Source organism: Homarus americanus, unplaced genomic scaffold (genome assembly GCF_018991925.1).
Source record: "Homarus americanus isolate GMGI-L3 unplaced genomic scaffold, GMGI_Hamer_2.0 scaffold32929, whole genome shotgun sequence".
In the NCBI taxonomy this organism is placed as follows: Eukaryota; Metazoa; Arthropoda; class Malacostraca; order Decapoda; family Nephropidae; genus Homarus; species Homarus americanus.
The window spans coordinates 19,996,512-20,015,400 of NW_024737097.1; the positions used below are offsets into that span (position 1 = coordinate 19,996,512).

Here is an 18,889-nt window from a genome sequence, read left to right on the forward strand (position 1 = left end):
GGTGGGGCAAATCTAAAAATAGCTCTGGAGCCGGACACTCACCGCGTATACGTGGAAAAAACCCGCGTTAAGTGAAAGTTCAGCTCTGGCGAGGTACCGCGTATACGGTAAAACGCGCTAAGTGAAACCGCATAAGGCGGGGTAATACTGTGTGTATATATATATATATATATATATATATATATATATATATATATATATCGATAAAATTACACGGGAAAAGGGAAACAACGGAGCACCTTAGCTTTCGTCTTTATGCAAGACATCTTCAGAGGCAACTTGATCACATGGACAGAGAGAGGCTTAAATATACAGGGTGACCTTAAAAACATGAGGTCAGGTCATAATGATGTCATCCACTAATCCCCACACCAACACACACGTAGAGGAGCTTAAGAGATGGGGGGTGGCGTGACTAGTCAGGTCAGGTCAAAAATAAGGGACCCACTAAGTAACTATCATACATCTAGATCAAAGGTTTTCAAAGCATTTTTAACCTTGGGCCACTGACAAATAAATTTATGTAACATATCAGTTTTTAACTGACCATCACTGAGGTTTATTGATTTTAATTCCTTGATCAAACTAGCTTCAACCAGAAGTCTTTCTGTGACACAAGCAGGGCTGTGGAGTCGGAGTCGGAGTCGAGGAGTCGGAGGAAATTTCGGCTTGTGGAGTCGGAGTCGGTAAAATTGTCCAGACTCCGACTCCGACTGAAGCTATTCTGTTCCTAAGAACAAATATATGAACTCAGGCATATTCATTGCAGTGATTCCACTGATCCCACTAATTTTCTTAAATTATTAAAAGAATTTATTTCCATTTTATAAGCATTATTATGAATTTATTGTAGCAGGCACAGTATAGCACTATAATTTTGGATGATAGTCTCTTCTTTACCATTTGAAATTTTGAATTATATCAAATTTTGTTTCGTTGAAAACTGCACAGAGGCTCTCAGCTACAAAACAATTAGCTACAACCTGTTTTTGGTGAGATTAAGGCAAATTTAATTTAATAACTTAATCATGTAAGGTTTATCCATTTTCCTTAATAAGGTATTCATTTCTTTAATGTACATAAATATATAACTTTACTTTAAAAGGAATTGTAGGATCATCATTTAGATCCACATCAGATTATGAGCTTAAACAAAATTCATATGCTGAGATCGAACTTTTAGATATACATGTAAATGGTGTTTTCTAGTTAATATCTTGAATTCTTAATAAATTTATTTTTCTTTTGATTGAAACTTTGAAAGTCAAGCCTATCATCTTTTTGTAGTTCTTAAATATCGTCCAGATCATTAATAAAGCTGTAGCAGTATAGCCACGGTGTTTTACTTTTTACCTACGCAGGTTACAACATACAAATTACAATTAGGATGGTAGAAATAGTTGTTACAAATAGGCCAAGGAGTCGGAGTCGGAGTCGAAGGTTTTGTCTTCGACTCCACAGCCCTGGACACAAGATGATTTAAATACTTCTAAGCTTTTTTCCCAAGCAATGGGATGATTATTATTCCTAACATGAACGAACAAGGCACTGCTTTCAGATGCTGTTCTGATATTATACTTATGTTGTTTGATTCTGAGCTGCAGTGTTTTCCTGTCTGTCCTACATAATTACAATTACATTTGCTACATGGAATACAATAAACACTTCCATTTACAGTCAAACTTGGGCTATTTCTTTTAACATATTGGTAATGGTTGAGTCATACTTGAAAACAACATTAATATTTAGAAGCTTGAGGGACGAACTAACGGGACAAATTCATTACGATAGGGCAGAGTCAAAATATTCTTAAGTGTGGGAATTTGCCTGGTTTGGAGAGGAATGAAAGGATTTTTAACCCTTTTTAATACATCGACAAAGGCAGAAGGGTACCCGGTTTCTGTGCAATGGAACGAATGTGTTTCAATTCATCGTCAATAAATTCAGGTCAAATCACGCGAACAACTTAAGAACATAGCAGAAAAAACTGACATTTTGGTAGACTCCAGGTGATTCGATTAAAAAGTGAATGAAACTGTCTACCTGTGGTGCTTTCTGTATACCTTAAATTTGTAGTTTTGGCCATTTCTCATGATCGTGTATGTGGAATACTATAGTGCATGTACACTTTACTCTTAAATCACTACTGTAATGTGATACAAGTGATTAATTTTTATCTCTTCTGCAAAATACATGACGTTTATATTAAAATTACAGGTGCTCCCGACTTACAACGGGGTTAGGGACTAAATCCAATTAAGTCCGACATAGATAAAAAAATCAATTTAAAAAAAAATTAAATTTAAAAAAACTGCTATTTTAACCTTTAAACTTTGTTTTGCCAACATTCACAAACATTAACATGCTGCATCAGAGGGAAACTCCTACAATTAATTTAATGTATGATAGCATACGGCAATTGTACCTGAATTTACTCGGGTGTTTTTGCCGTCCAGAATTGGTACAAAAGGCAGACCTTACGACATTTGATCCATGCAATGATATTAACCATTTACCAATTAATCAAACGTACTTGGGCCCAGCTGTGCATGGGCTGCTCCAGACTGATGAGTATCTGAACCAAGACATGGTAGATGATGTGCGAGGCAGTTATCGCACATTTATGATTACAATGTACATGCGGTTGAGGAAAAGGTTTAATTTGAACAATAAATTGTGGTATATGTGCTCATTTCTATCTCCAATGAAAGTACCAGATGTCAGGTCCAGGATAGAGATGCCCTCATTACATGACATAGTTCAGACTGTGCCTCGCATTTATGGAGGCAATTTACATACCTTGGATTATGAGTGGAGAAATGTAAATTTCACTCCTTTTCCACAAGAACTGAGGGACGATAAATGTGGGATCGTCGATTTTTATGAAAAATTGGTTAAATTAACTGATAATGAAGGATTGTATCAATTTAAGGTTTTTCCCACATTTGCATTGCAGATATTATCACTACCAACTTCTAATGCTGTTGCCGAGAGGCTATTCTCAAAATTAAATTGAATGAAAATGGACACAAGGAATTGCCTGAGATACCATCCATGAATGCTTTAATTTCAGTGTTTGAAGATGTTGCATCCCAGGGTTGCTGTGTGAATTTTAAGCCATCTCATACAACAATAATAGTTTATGAAAGTACAGTAGACTCTTGCCATTCACGAGTTTCCGATTCGCGATTTCGACCATCTACGGTAAGCAGATGGTGTCTAGCTTGGAAACCTTTTCCCGCAGGACAGCGAGTCACCCCACGCAGCATCTTGTGTTGTACTCTCAAAACTTTTGTGTTTCTGTGTGAAATGGCCCCTAAAAGACTGTCTAGTGTCAGTGCTAGTGATGCTTGTGGAGTGAAATGTAAAAAGCCAGTGATGATCCTGTCAAAGAAAGTTTTATTATTAGATAAGTTAAAAGAGAGGATGGGTGCTGCTGCAGCTGGTCAGCTATTTGGTATAGGTATACAGTAGTGCATTATGGTAGTATATGTTGCTCTTCACAGTTTTGCCAATTAGTGCCATTTCTTGGAACCTACCCCTTGTGAATGGCAAGAGTCTACTGTAGTATCAAAGAGAAAATGAGCGTTAGAGGTGTTTGGGTTTCTGTGATTGGTGTTTTCTTATGTATAATGCATTTTTTGGGGGGTTATAAACTGCTAGGCCTTATGTGCATCTTCAGATATGCTTCCTGAGGTATAAACGATAATATTACACTTGTATGCGACTTATAACCAGTATAACAATAAAACATTTTAGTTGCACCAACACCACATTTTCTATATATCAACATCACCCAGAGAAAACGTGTAGTAATATGGCGTCATCCACGAGTATGGATATACGGCAACACTGAACATCAGTGTGATCTGGCAACTATGTAGACTGTATTCCAAGATCACCACACCAGTCTCTCTTTCCTGTTTAAAGGATCCAGGATATAACATTGACCCACATATTCCACGCATTTATATAGAGTGAAGTAAGTGTTAAAGAAGACTGTTTTTTGGAGACAAATTTACGAGGTCAGCCTGTAACACTAAACATTGTAGGAGCCTAAGAGTGAGGTTCAACTAACTGGCAACCATTCAATTTGCATTAGTGCTTGATAACCAAGATTCTACTGTATAATTTATCTTTCTTTACTGTACTTCAAGAAGTATATTGTACAGTACTATGAATTTCACTGAATGTCTCTCAAGAAGCAGAATCATTAACAGAGTCAACAGCTGTCTTTATTTACATGTCACTGTCACACATAAATTCATGATACACAATAGTTTAGATAAGGAAACAAAAATATCTTATCAAATAATTTTGTAAGTACCCCTGTATGCAATGTATTTGGTGTTATAAACAAACATCGGAGGCTGCAACCATAAAAAACTGATCGATTATATATACTTTGTAGATCTATTGTATAACATTCATTATCCTGTACAGTACTAATTTTGCAATTAAGACCAGAATTATGCTTTTAGGCAACATTTCATATGAATATGCACCACTAGAAAAAACAAAAAATATCCTAGAACATAAATACTGTATAAAACTTTTATAAAGGAATTACCTTTCTATAAATATTTTGTGTATTAACACCAAGAACGTCATCTCTCATGGGTGGCAGGTCATGTGGGAGTATATTTATGGCCGACTCATCTGATAGAGGCAGCGCACACATTGAGTTTTTGAGAGCATCCACACATGGATCCTTGTTTTTGTCTTCCAGAATCTTTATGGCTTCCTGTAACACATGGTAGTTATATAAATAAAATTATTAAACATGATAATAAATGAATAAATGCTAAAGAGAAACTACGTAAGATTCCGGATAATGAATACTCGAGCAACATAACATATGAGATTTGACCTGAATTTCAGGAGAAATCACAAGGAGAAATAATTTAATTTGTTCCAAAAACCTCCAGGTAGTGGTAAGGAAATTAGGTGATCCTAATTTGTGCTGCATTTTTAAAGTGGTCACATAAATTACTATAGTATAAATTATCAGTTTTCTCACAGTAAGTGCTTCTATGGATAGGAAAGACTAATCATCAATCTACCAACTGAAATTTTTACAAGAACTATATACTGTACTGTATTTACCTTAAGATTGCTGTTCAATGTCATGTTCAATGCAAGGGAAGACTTGAATTTGTGTGTTGGGTCAGTTGGTTCAAAATCTTCACCAAAATCAGCTGTTGATAACCTTTGTTCCACTTCTTGTAGTTTGTAAAATCGATGATCTGCAAACAATATTTATTCATACTAAAATGAATTGCATTAACACTAAATAATATGAAGAACACTAATGACCAACAGTTCTCAATGTTTATCACGTTATTTGACTCCGGATTAAATTTTGCGGTTCCCTAACTTTATCAATCTAATTTTGTGTTCTTTGCTTCATAAATGGTTTTCAAACCAAGCATTTCCTTGCTCATGCCCCTTTTATTTGAAGCAGACTGTGCAGGGGAGAAGCAAGAATGATTGGTTAGATAATAATTAATAGACCTATCCTGGCAGACACTAATGGCTCAGGCAGAAAGAAAATAATGTGTTCAGGGGTAGGTGCTGACTTTAGAATTTTGTTGACCACTGATTAATTGCCTGGTTCGTATGTTTTGGGAGGTGGGGGAGGAATGGACCCAGCAAAGTTGCCAGATAAGAATTTTGAGACTGCCAGACTGTGTGAGAAAAATGTGGCGTGGACTATACCTACACTTAGTCATGCTATATACACTTTGCTCATGTCATGTAAACTGGTAGTCAGGATTCAATTAAGGAAATAACTCACTCAAAGTATCAAGTCAATCCTCACCTTTCACAAAGGTGATGGGAGGTACATGACCAATGACACGTTGTTGACTTAATTCGTGGCGAATGGGTTTAGCATTCCTCTGAAGTACAGCTTCTATATGATTGTCGGTATTTGCACCTGAGCATATCCAATGCACATTGATGCCCAGTAAATTTGGCAAAACTCGGACCTGTATGAGAAGTAGAGATAATCATGCAAAAATCAACCGGCCAAGTAACATCAAAATAGCTCTGGAACAACTAAAATGGTTTGATTATTCTTAAGCTTCTATGAAAATGAAATTTTATCCTGGATATTCCATTATATACCTTAGCCTACAGCCTGAAAGACTCCCATAATGCAACAATTCATGTCTTCTGGTTTTGTACTCCAAACTCATCCATGTCTAAAATATTACAATTTCATTCATGATATAAAAAAATAAATACAAAAATAAAATAATCACCAAAGGTCTCTTGCAAAGCTGTATAAAGTTAACAAACAGGCAAAACAAAACAATCAGTAACCATTTAGAAAATGGCTGCTTACTAACCTCGGATATTTCAAGATCAAGACCACTTAGCTGCGCTGACACTTCTCCAGTGGCCATTATGTCGGTTATCTTGTCTAAAAAAACTTTATTCAAAACTCTAAGTCGATGAGTTGATTTCACTCCATTACCACGTGTTTGGACCAGGCTAGAGGGATCTGTCATTATCCTGCCATCATGCCATACACGTCTGGAAAAAATTTAAATACTCTTCATGTTGCAGCAACATTAAGAAAGAGCTGGTTTAACATGTGATTATTGGAACACAAAGCAGCATGACTCGGATCTCACAATATCAAGCCATATTTTAAATCTCGTATAGATAAGGCACCCCAGCTTCTTTCAACTATAATAAAGAAAAAGAAAAATGAAGAGCACGCATATGAACAGTATTCTCCAAGGGAAGTGAACTTATATGGATGTGTCACACCGTCTCCCCATACACTGCATAGCAGCCTCGCATTTCTCAAGTCAGCTGACTAGCTGAACTCATCCCAGAGAATTTTCTCTCATAATTATTAATTGTTGATGCAATAGTGTATAGTATACTGTCGATTTAACGGAATCCGATATAACAAACTCTCAACTTAGCGGAAGGCATTTTTCCAGTATTTTTTGCTCGATTTTGTGAACTAGTTCGCTACATCGAGATTAATTCCATTAAAACGCTCACACCACGGAGACACCTCAGACACATGATACAGTAAAACCTACTTCAGCCTACAGCTGAACTGTTTATATATTTATCACATTTCACATTAATGGTCAATTAACCAAATATTATAGATTGTACAGTACAGTACCTACGAATTCTGCAATGAGTATTGTCAGAGATGAAATTGTTCTTATTATCAAGTGACTTTATTTAAGTGGATTATTCCACATATTTATCATGAGTCATATAGGTGGATCAGGAGTGATTTTTCAGTTTTTGCCATATTTCTGGCTTTTTAGAACCATCCAGGTCAACCCACATGAATTGCACAAATCCGAGGAGAAAAATATTGAGGGGGTTAAGGTATTTTTTTTAAATATGCAGAGGTATACTGTCTTATGCCCCCAATATATTATGTAAGAAATTGTTAATGTATTTACCAAAATGTGAGGAATTTATGTAAAGTGGGAGTCTGACAGCTTTCTGTAACTAGTATCTAATCCAAGTACATCACAGGTACATAATTTAATTAATACTTCAATTCATAGCTGTATAATGTTGTTTTGTCATATTGACTTGGGGTGGGTCCTAAAAGGGTCTTCATTTTCTTGATTAACATCATATACGTATATGAAACCACCACTGTAGTAAGGACACAAGCACCACCATGCCCAAAATCGAGTTACCACCACAGCAAGTTTCAACAAGGCTTCCTCTATGTGGATGACCCAGCAACTGTTGAGAGTGAAAGTGAAGCGAGTGAACCCGAGGCTGGGCCATCACAGGGTTGTAAGCGCCCGTGCAGGCCTCACACATGGAAGAGTAATTTGCAAAAAGGCTCCGTAATGAAGGCAAGGCATACACCAGCTGTATGACCAAAAAATTATTACCAGCAAGGCAGGTAGCTACGTGCCAATGTGTGTTTCACGAGTCACCTTTTTCTCTATTTAAAAAAAATGTCACTTGTGCCCTTACTACTGTGGTGGCCTCATGTCATCTTTAAATTTCCCAATAGTATATATGTTAGGCTCAGAAACCAAAAAGCGACCACAACATGTTGTGGTTGTTTGGATAATAACCAGAAGCGAGATTTTGCTACAGGTTAGGTTAGGTTAGGTTAGTTTGGAATGGATTGGGTTAGGTTAGGTTAGTTTGGATTGGATTAGGTTGAGTGTTATCCAAGATGCAAAATTTCACTTTCTGGTTATTTTGAAAACAACCACAATGCGCTGTGGTTACTTTTCGGTTTCTCAACCCAACATATATATATTATTGAAAACCCCTAATTTTGTTACTGTTGTAATAAATACTGAATTAATGTACTGTACCTGTAAACCAAAAATTTGGGGGAAAGTGAAAACTAATGTGTTTATACAGTAAAGATAGTCTACATTTTTAAGAACATGTATATAAGGATGATTTAAAACTTGCGGTCACAGCGTAATTGACTTTTTTAAATATCTTTAATTTTTCAAAAGTCATTAATTAACACTAATTACAACATATTTTATGAGAACCCAGATTCTTAATCAACATGTAGAGTAATGCCTTTGTATGAAATTTAAACAAAATCTATTTTTTTTACCTCAAGTGCTGAAAACTAAGGTACGTACTGTATTAAGGTCAGGCATATTTTTTACATAAATCAATATTTTGGGGGAAAAGTGAAAACTAACGTGTTTATATAGTAAAGATAGTCAGGGTGTCTACTGGCCAGACTAAACAAAATTAACTGGGTTTTCCAAATGTAAATTTATAAAATTACAGGTATACATTAATTCGGTATTTATTATGACAAAAAAAATGAGGTTTTCAATAATATGTATATTGTATACTGTTGGGAAATTTAAAGATAATATAAATGATATTAATAAAAAAATTGAAGACCCTTCTGTGACCCACCTCAAGCCTAGTGATGAACATCAGTAAAGACCTTGACACCCCCCTCCATATTTTTCTCCTCAGATTTGTGTGATTCACTTGGGTCAACTTTGACGTTCCAAAAAAGCCAGCAATCTGGCAAAAAACGAAAAATCACACTCCTGATCAACCTATATGACTCATGATTAATATGTGGAATAATCCACTTAAATAAAGTCACTTAATTATAAGAACAATTCATCTCTGAAAATACTCACCACAGAATTCGTAGGTATAACCTGTAATATTTGGTTATTTGATCGCTAACATTAAATACGACAGGTACACAAACAATTCAGTTATTGGAGTGGACTATTTACTGGAATTTGTCCCTAAGAGTTTAATTTACCTATTATATAGTACATCATTAATTGATGGAAAGATTACTGTCAAAATAACAATATTTTGAAGTTGAACTGAATTCACATGAAATTCCAGGTTTATTTGCAAAATTCCCTGGGTTTTCCAGGTTTTCCAACCCCAAGTAAAATTCCCTGCCTTTTCCAGGCTTTCCAGACCAGTAGACACCCTGTTATTATTTAATTCATTTATTACACCCCAGGGGGCAACAAGCCTAGACACAGAACCATGCGGTCAGTCACTAATACATTGGTACCCTGTACTTGTATCTCGCAGGTCATGCTATAACAAGTGATAAGAGACAATATTGATATGATTTAAACAGCCACCAAAGTGTGGGTAACGTACAAGAATTAAATCTAAATAATTACGAATAAGTGGGTGGTGACATATAGTGGTTATTGACTCGTCCTGTGGTAGGAGGTCCCTGACAGTGGGACAGTCAAGGCAATATTGTTGAAGGGTGTTTGTGTCAGGACAGTTACAGAGTTTACAAGAAGAGAAGTGTGGGTCACCCTCTGCCTCAGATACTTAACAGATAGGTCTGTATCCTAACCTAATGTGAACAAAGACACCATTATGTCTGTGGACCATATGTCCATGTTGAAGAAAGTTGTGTGGATAAGGAAGAGTGTTGGGTGGATATATTTTCAGCCCATTCACTATCCCTGCAATGGGTTGTATGGAGAAGAGCAGCTAAACATATTCTCTTTCAGTAGGTCATGCTCGGCTTATATTTAGGCTTAAAGGATTCTGCTTGAACAGCCATAATTTCATGAATCAGTTATTGATTAATCTCAATAGAAAAATTTGCAAATAAACCGAGTCTTTTATTTTCATCTTCAGTTAACTATTTTTTTTATAATTTACGGTGGATTTATTTTAAAATTTGAGACAATTAATAATTTTATGTTACTTTTTATTTTCAGTACCTAAGCACAATAAACCCTCGACAATTCGGCACATATGGGGTTCTGGCCTTGCCGAGTTATCCCAAATTCCGTCTTATCGAGGCACTTTCCCCCTTCTACAAAAATACAACAATAAAAAATTATCGACCCATATATATGTACCGGTACATGTAATTACTAAATGTAAAACAGTAACACTTATCAGCAGCGCAGGTGAAGACTAAAGCATCATAGTGACACAGATGCATGGTAGGTGACACAGAGGCATGGTAGGTGACACAGAGGTATGGTAGGTGGCAGAGGTATGGTAGGTGACACAGAGGCATGGTAGGTGACACAGAGGCATGGTAGGTGACACAGAGGTATGGTAGGTGACACAGAGGCATGGTAGGTGACACAGAGGCATGGTAGGTGACACAGAGGCATGGTAGGTGACACAGAGGTGGTAGGTGGCAGAGGCATGGTAGGTGACAGAGGCATGGTAGGTGACACAGAGGCATGGTAGGTGACACAGATGCATGGTAGGTGACACAGAGGCATGGTAGGTGCACAGAGGTATGGAGGCATGGTAGGTGACACAGATGGTATGGAGGTATGGTAGGTGACACAGAGGCATGGCACAGAGGCATGGTAGGTGACACAGAGGCATGGTAGGTGACACAGAGGCATGGTAGGTGACACAGAGGCATGGTAGGTGACACAGAGGCATGGTAGGTGACACAGAGGCATGGTAGGTGACACAGAGGTATGGTAGGTGGCAGAGGTATGGTAGGTGACACAGAGGTATGGTAGGTGACACAGAGGTATGGTAGGTGACACAGAGGTATGGTAGGTGACACAGAGGTATGGTAGGTGACGCAGGTGACCAGATATGCCGAGATTTTCCCAGATAATTTTATATATCTCAGAATTTCCCGAGTTATACCATTATACATTCTGAGACCATACTCATGCCAAGTTACGGGCAATTCCGAGTTATCGAGGGTTTACTGCACTTTATGAATGAGATACTTATTTACTTCTACTTAAGTACATTGAGCTTTGGATACTTTTACTTCTAAGTACTTGAGTAACATTTTGCCAATGTAACAATATACTTTTATTTAAGTAATAAAGTGCGGTACTTTTTACAGCTCTCTATAAACTGTACACTCGAAGAAAGATATACAGTTACCAACAGGTTTAATGTTCCACCCTTTGGTGGCCTTTCCAAACATGTGGCCAACAATGTATTTTTTCGGTAATAATTTTACTCAAGATTTGTGCTAAGCAACATGATAGATGTAATACAGGTGCTCCTGTACTTAAGAATGTTCAACTTACAAACTTTCAGAGATACAAACATCATCACTGAGAGGGGTTACCTGCCAGAACAGGTGTTTAATGTGGCTGAGACTGGATTATTTTGAAGAAAACTCCAGATAGAACAAACATTACCTAAGAGGAGAAGAGTGAGCCAGGTTTTAAGGCTGTATTAAAGGGTATAGCTGTGCTAAATATCCATAAACTTTAAATTTTTTACAATATGTTTGGTATCTACAAGAGTAAAGTTGGACTTACAAACAAGCCTCAGGAACGTAACTCGTTCGTAAGTAAAGGAGCACCTGTATCTGTAAAGAAGGTTCGACTATGATTCTGACGTTGTCACAAGTTTGGAAGGCCACCAAGGGGTGGAACACTGTAGCTATAGGCAACTGTACATAAGAAGAACGGAGTGAATTTACACCAAAATGCAAATATGGTATTATCTCTGTTAGCCGGAATCCCTCTTGACCGGAACTCTTCGACAGCCGGAATTAAAATTTTCTTGGAAAATCGTTCCCAGAGGTAGAATTTTCCAGAAAAATCTGGCTTTGGAACAATTTTCCAAGGGGCACATTTTCTGGAAAATTACAAGAAAATTTTCCCAGTAGAGTAAGCGTAAAATTCCGGGAATGGGGGGAGTTTTAGTTCTGGTTTGAGAGAGGAAAACCATGCACAATTTCTGGTAATTCACAAGAAAAATTCTCTGGTACAAGGAAAATTCCAGGAAAGGGGGATATTTTTTCCAGCTTTGAAAGATGAAATAATGCCTCATTCTGGAAATGTCAGAGAAAATTCCGGGATGGGGCATTTCTTTTCGGGTTCGAGAGACGGTGTAATGCACAATTTTTGGAACTTCTGAGAATATTTTTTCGTTACCCGGGAAATTTCGGAGATGGGGGATTTTTTTACAGGTTTGAGAGAGTCGTCCCGTTACCCGGAAATCTCTCATTCCCGGTAGTGCTCTGCACCAATTGTTTTGGCTAACAGGGATATCACTTGTATATGGAATTGACAGAATTAACCAATTTATGGTCTATGGATAACAGTTACGTATTACATATATTGTACATAAATGTAGCTTACCTTTTTTTGCCTTCATTCTGTAGCAAAAATTTTCTTGTTAGCTTCAATGCTTGTTTTGACTGTACTACTGATGCTGTACACAAGTTACAGTAGAGTATGTTTTTCAATAGAGTTTGTTGGCAAGTGAGAAGTGCAGATTTATTGAGCATCATTTCCATTACTGACTGAAGTTTAGGCCTCGTATTCCAACTCCATGCAACAGCCTCTTCTCTCTTACTGCAGGACCTTCACTATGCTAAGTCATACAGCCTATTCTCCTCAGTTTGTATTTTGAATGTTTCTTCCAATGAATAATTACTGCCCTGAAAAACAAAAACATTAAATGATATAAATTAACTGTTGGGTATGTACGGGAATTATATAACCTAATAGATGGAACAAGTTTCGGGAGATGGTTGCTACTTTATTTCCATATGCTGCATTTTTTTATGGTATCTTTAGCAACAGACTTAATGGTTATCATGAGTCATAGCTAAAAATACAGTAGTTGTGGGATGTCCCATGATGTGACCCTAAATTTCATATGTGGGTACAGTACTGTATACAGAGGGTACTCCCATCTGGGGGGGGGGGGGAGAGAGATGTAGAATGTCCCATAATGTGTATGACCCGAAATCATGTTCTACCTCTGCTGCCGTTCGAGATGTTCTACAGCTGTACGGCAGCCAATGGCCAGCCGGTATAATTTGAGTACAGGTAATTAGTGTTAATTAATGACCCTTGCAATTACACTGTGCCTGTAAGTTTTCAATACCCCTGATATATATATTTTCTCAAGAGTATAGACTAACTTGACCATTTAAGCATGTTATATTTCACTTTCCAAAAAAAGGCCGTAAGTCAACCCAAAAGCACCTGACCCAACACCTTAATCTTCGGCAGATGATGCCATGATGTAGATTTTCTTCACATTTCATACAAAGTTACTCTAACATGATGATAAAGGATCCGGGGTCATAACTGAGTATGTAATTAGTGTTAATTAATGATGCTTGCAATAAAATCACCAATGAAATATTAAAATGTTAATTACACTGTGCTCATAAGTTATAAATACCCTCTATATATATTTTCTCAAGAATACATATAGACTAACTGAAATAAATTTTGCTCAAATTTCTTTACATGTTGATGAAGGAGAGTAACAAAATAAATGAAAAATTCTATAATAGAATCACTAATTGAATGGTAAGTTCATTATGAACATACAGAAAAATATAAATTATACATCTCATATTTCAACAATACTGTACCTCAGTATGTTTCGTTCAAAGTTCACCCCCCCCCCTCCCTGGCAAATATCTGGGTATGCCACTGTCTTAACAAGCATATCTCTCACCAATGTCAAGGGTACGAATTCTGCCTGGTCCAGACACATGCAAAAAGGGTGTTATTCAGTGTAACCCTCCTAAACACCACTTGTTTCCTGGAGTCCGGTTTCCAGTTACCGTAATATTATGTAGTGACCATTTATTGAACTTTAAATTGATTCTTAAAAAGGGAGATAGAGCAAAAACGACAAAAAAATTACTCTATAGCATTTCAGGCAGAAATTTATAGTTTTCGCGTTATTTTCACTTAAGAAAGTAAAGTACGTACGTAATGTACAGGGGATCCCCGGGTTACGAACGGGTTCCGTTCCTGAGGATGTTCTTAAGTCGGATATGTACGTAAGTTGGAACACATGGTATGTGCATACCATACTTACAGAACAATATTTAAAATCCCACTATATCAGCCTAAGCCCTTATAAACATCTAAAAGCACTTAATTTAAGACAAAATAATAAATAGAATGACAAAATACAGTAAATGAAAGTAAAAAATAAGTCATCAGGTACTGTATATGAAATACCTGTACAGTACTGTAAATTTCAAGTTTAACCTCGTTTGTACCGGCAGGCAACATTCGTAAGTAGAGGACCCCCTGTATACAAATTTACGGTACATTTTTTTTCTAACTCGGCCAATCAGCAGAAATGCCAATGTCACATGGTACTCATGCGCTTAATTCTTACTCGGCCAATCAACACAAGTCTCAATTAGCGTAAAGATGGCTTCTATAGGTGAAAGTTGCACATTGAATGATTGGCAATGCACATTTAAGCGGGTAGTGTTATTCATACAGATATTTGGAGGGCTTACAGTACCCTCAGCAAAATTGGTTATGCCCACAGAACTGTAAACTACTGCATAGCAAAAACTTTGTCGATTCAAATACTGGCGTTCATATACAATACTGTAATATATAACATCTGTGGAATGACATCATAAACTTGGTGCTTCATGCCAGCAACAAGGAAGAACATATATACACTCTACTGTCAATAATTTGCTCGGTACATTGCAGGATCATCATAAAGATCATAACACCATAATACCTCCTTTAAGTAACATCACTTTATCCACTTCCATTTTTTTTTTTTACGGGAAATAACCCACCCAGGCACAGGTCATCGAGCCACAACGGGGCCTAGGGGGCGAAAAAATAAGAGTAAAAAGAAATTAAAAATAGAAAAGAAAAAGGGTATGTTAATCTGCATCACGAAGATGCCGGAAAAACAGCTTTTTAAAGTGAGACACATTGTATGAGTGTGGAAACACAGAAAAAGGCAGAGCATTCCACAGTTTGGCTGTGTGAGGAAAGAAGGATGTACTATAATGGGTTATTCTAGTGTGACCGACATCCACAGAGAAATGGTGGGCACCGCGGGCAAGACGTGTGTTACGAGCCCACAACCTTGCCGGCGGTACACAGGATGCCAAATCCACTGAACATTGCCCGTTAAAGTACCTGTAACAGGGAGAGAGTGATGCAACATTGCGGAGAAGAGAAAGAGAAGAAAGATTATTAACTAAAGACGGAGAGTTAATACGACGAAATGCCTTTGATTCCACCCTATCTAACAGTTGGACAGAAGAAGAGACTCCCCAGATATGAGAGCAGTACTCCAAGTTAGGAAGAATGAATCCCTTATATACTTGAAGCAACTGCTCAGGAGTGAAGTACAGTAGCTACGGCATCTGTACAGCATTCCCAACTTTCAGGAGTCAGCTTTAGCAATGTTGAGGATGTGTGGCTTCCATGACATATTAGAGGAAATGGTCAGGCCTAGCATATCTATTTTCGAATTTGGCAGAATGATAGCATCTACTTTGGAAAGTGTAATTGGTAAATACTGAGTTTTATTACTATTGAATTTAACCAAGTTTCTACCTTCCCATTCGGAGATGCTGCACAAATCCGCATTGATAGATGTAATGATATCAATTCTAAAAACAGATCTAGTTTCAGAGTTAGGTGGAAGGGGAAATGTGAAGAAGAGTGAAGAGTAAAATCATCAGCGTAAGAATGGATAGAATTAGTCGTACAGTACTGTGAAGTAAATGATTGATAAAAAAAGGACGGAACCATGTGGGACACCACTATTGGTAAAGAGAGAGCGAGAGATCGATCCCTCAACAACTGACGTGGATCAGTTCTCAAGGAAGCTAGGTAAAGTTAGGTTCACACACTGGGGTCAGGTCCTTCTGATTTTTTCTAGCTAAGTTAAGGTCTCTGGTTAGGTTAAGACATAATATGACTTAACCTAATGAAGGCGTACAGTATTTGAGTAATTTTTAGTGTATTTTAACCCCACAATGTAGGTAAATGGGAGGGAGGGGGGGGTCATATCTCCAAAAGTATTAATTTTTGCTGGAAAACCAACCACCCGAATGGCTAATAGTCTCATAAGTGATTAAAAAAAATAAAAAACACTACCACCATTAATCCTTGAAAACTTCATATAAAATTTCAATGACGGTACTACAGGTTTGCTTCTGTCCCCACTAGAACGCATTTTTTTATTTCATTCATTTTTTACAGATGTTCTTTTGGCGATAGTAAGTAATAAAAATGATACAGTACAACACTGCACAGAGCTTAATAGAACTTGACCTAACCTGACCTAACCATCCAAAGAAACCTACCTAACTTCCTAGCCAGAAGTGAACTCCCCCACCATATTAAACAGAAAGTACTTATGGGTAATTTGATATCTGGTTACCAATAAAAGCAACTTTCTTGACGCAGCGTGGTGTAATTTAGCTTTTTTTCGGAACATGAGAGTTAATAGATTGCGTGCATGTACCAAGGGAGCGAGTAATTACCCAAATGTAGTCGCAATGAAGTCAAATGATGGTCCTACAAGCGTAAATCGGGCTGTGAATCACTTCTCGATTATTATTGGGTGTCATAAAGTCACAAAAATTTGGTAAACTTAATTTAATCTGAGTTAGGTTACGTTAGGTACATGCACTCGATCTATTAACTCAGATTAAATTAAGTTTACCAATTTTTTGTGACTTCGTGACACCAAATACCAGTCGAGAAATGATTGGCAGTCCGATTTATTCATGTAGGACCATCATTTGATGTCATTGCGGCTACATTTGGGTAATTACTCGCTCCCTCGGTACATGCACGCGATCTACTAACTCAGATTAAATTACGTTTTCCAATTTTTTTTTACTTCGTGACACCAAATACTAGTCGAGAAATGATTGGCAGTCCGATTTATTCATGTAGGACCATTATTTGACTTCATTGCGGCTACATTTGGGTAATTAGTCGGACCGGGTGATATATGATTGGTGATAAGAGAAAAACTAAACAAATTTAAATATTTATAATTAAAATGAAACATTGTACCTCTTTTTAAATGCTGTACTCACTATAATGCTAAGAATATTTGTGGAATAAATGAACGAAATCAAACAACTCCTTCTGGTGTTTGCCATCTGCTCCAGTATTCAAAACAAAAGTATTACCTATATTGCACAGTCCAGCCAGACACCAAGAACCCATAGGAAATAAGCTTTACTAATACTTCATGAGCTATTATCAGTAAATGTTTATATATGTATACTTGTACTGTGTAAATCTTTAGTAAATAAATTAAATTCTACTATAGTTTAGGGGGTCTGGACAAAACCTAATATCCTAGCCATGAGGCTCAACAATCTGTACCTCCGGCACATTAAACAAAAAGAACTTACTTTTATGTGAAGTAATTTTATGCTTTATGTGGAAGTGAGAGCAGCGGCCCGATCCATGTGGTGTGTATAATGAAAGACAAAAGTCGTGTCATGAAATTTGGTGAAAACATATGCTGAAGGGCTAGACTTGTGGTGCTCTCTGCCTTGTGGTAGGGCTCTCATGATGCTTCACGAGTTATATTTAATCTGCGGACAAAACCGTGACACAACTTTTGTCTTTGATTGTATCTAGTTTCCTAATCATCAACCAAACGAAGCAACTTTCATAAATATTATGGTAATTATTTACGACTTCACAGCCGCTGATTTTTCATAGAAAACGAATTTTAAAATGCGGCAATTTCACTGTGTTTTATAGTGGACCCTGCCATAGTTATGGCAAAGGTTTGTTAAAAGGCGTTTTCTGAAAAGTTCAAGTTAAGTTAACCTCACCTAACTCAACCTACCCTAACCTAACCTAACATTAACCCTGAACTTAATCTAACCTAATCTTAACCTAACATGACTAAACAAGTTAACACCTGCCGTGGACGAACTTACTGTTACTGACAAGGGGAAAGCGGCTGTGAAGTCCTCCATATTAGCCAAAATTATTATTATATCGGAATTGATGAAAATATAATAAAAATATAACTACCAAAATAAATAACGCGTCGGCTGTGAATTCCTCTATATTAGCCGTAATTACACCTCCCATTTGAACCTATTCCAAGATACAAATTGTTATTCCGGTTACTATGAATCTACTTTTCTTATGAAACACAAAGCTGGATACTGTCAATGTGTTTTACTGACATGGAAATATGCCATAATTGAAGTACTAATATACAGGTATGTCTGGAAATACCGTAATGAACTAACACATATGAGAAAATCTTAACTGAATTTATATTACCAATTTTTACCTTACTAACTTATATATTTCAAACTCCTGACCCGTTACCCGTTATTTTGCTGTTGGATAAGAGGCAAATGAATAATAAAAACTCCTGAAAGATCAAACGAAATAAAGCTCAATTTATATTTCCACGTGATAAATTTACACATTAAATCAATATTAAATTATCATATACCCTCACCACAATAAGGACAGAAATAAAATCTAGCCAATATTAATACTGAATATTGGTTTAATCGTTATATTGATGACTAGATAAAATTTTGAACGTAAAGCCTCTAATTAGATAAACGCCAGTATGTAGTCAGGAAACATAATATTTAAAGAATATTGAGATGTTTCATGTTAATTATTTTTCGCCTTTCAGA

General features: G+C 36.8%; 1 protein-coding gene across 3 annotated transcripts in view; it reads right to left on the minus strand.

Annotated features, from left to right (window-relative positions):
* Positions 1-18,584, minus strand: part of LOC121873298 — a 20,614-nt gene extending 2,030 nt beyond the window's left edge. Inside the window, exons 1-6 of one of the 3 annotated variants that reach the window (XM_042376786.1) lie at positions 18,529-18,584; positions 12,585-12,886; positions 6,354-6,540; positions 5,822-5,990; positions 5,107-5,246; positions 4,571-4,744 (exon numbers count right to left, since the gene is read on the minus strand). In XM_042376786.1, the coding sequence (XP_042232720.1) occupies positions 4,571-4,744; positions 5,107-5,246; positions 5,822-5,990; positions 6,354-6,540; positions 12,585-12,742 (828 nt within the window). In that variant the 5' untranslated portion in view covers positions 12,743-12,886; positions 18,529-18,584. Of the gene's footprint in view, positions 1-4,570; positions 4,745-5,106; positions 5,247-5,821; positions 5,991-6,353; positions 6,541-12,584; positions 12,887-17,623; positions 17,943-18,163; positions 18,375-18,528 lie in introns of those variants that run through there. The other 2 variants (XM_042376784.1, XM_042376783.1) reach the window with 2 other exon arrangements.
* Between the last annotated feature and the right edge of the window lie 305 nt (positions 18,585-18,889).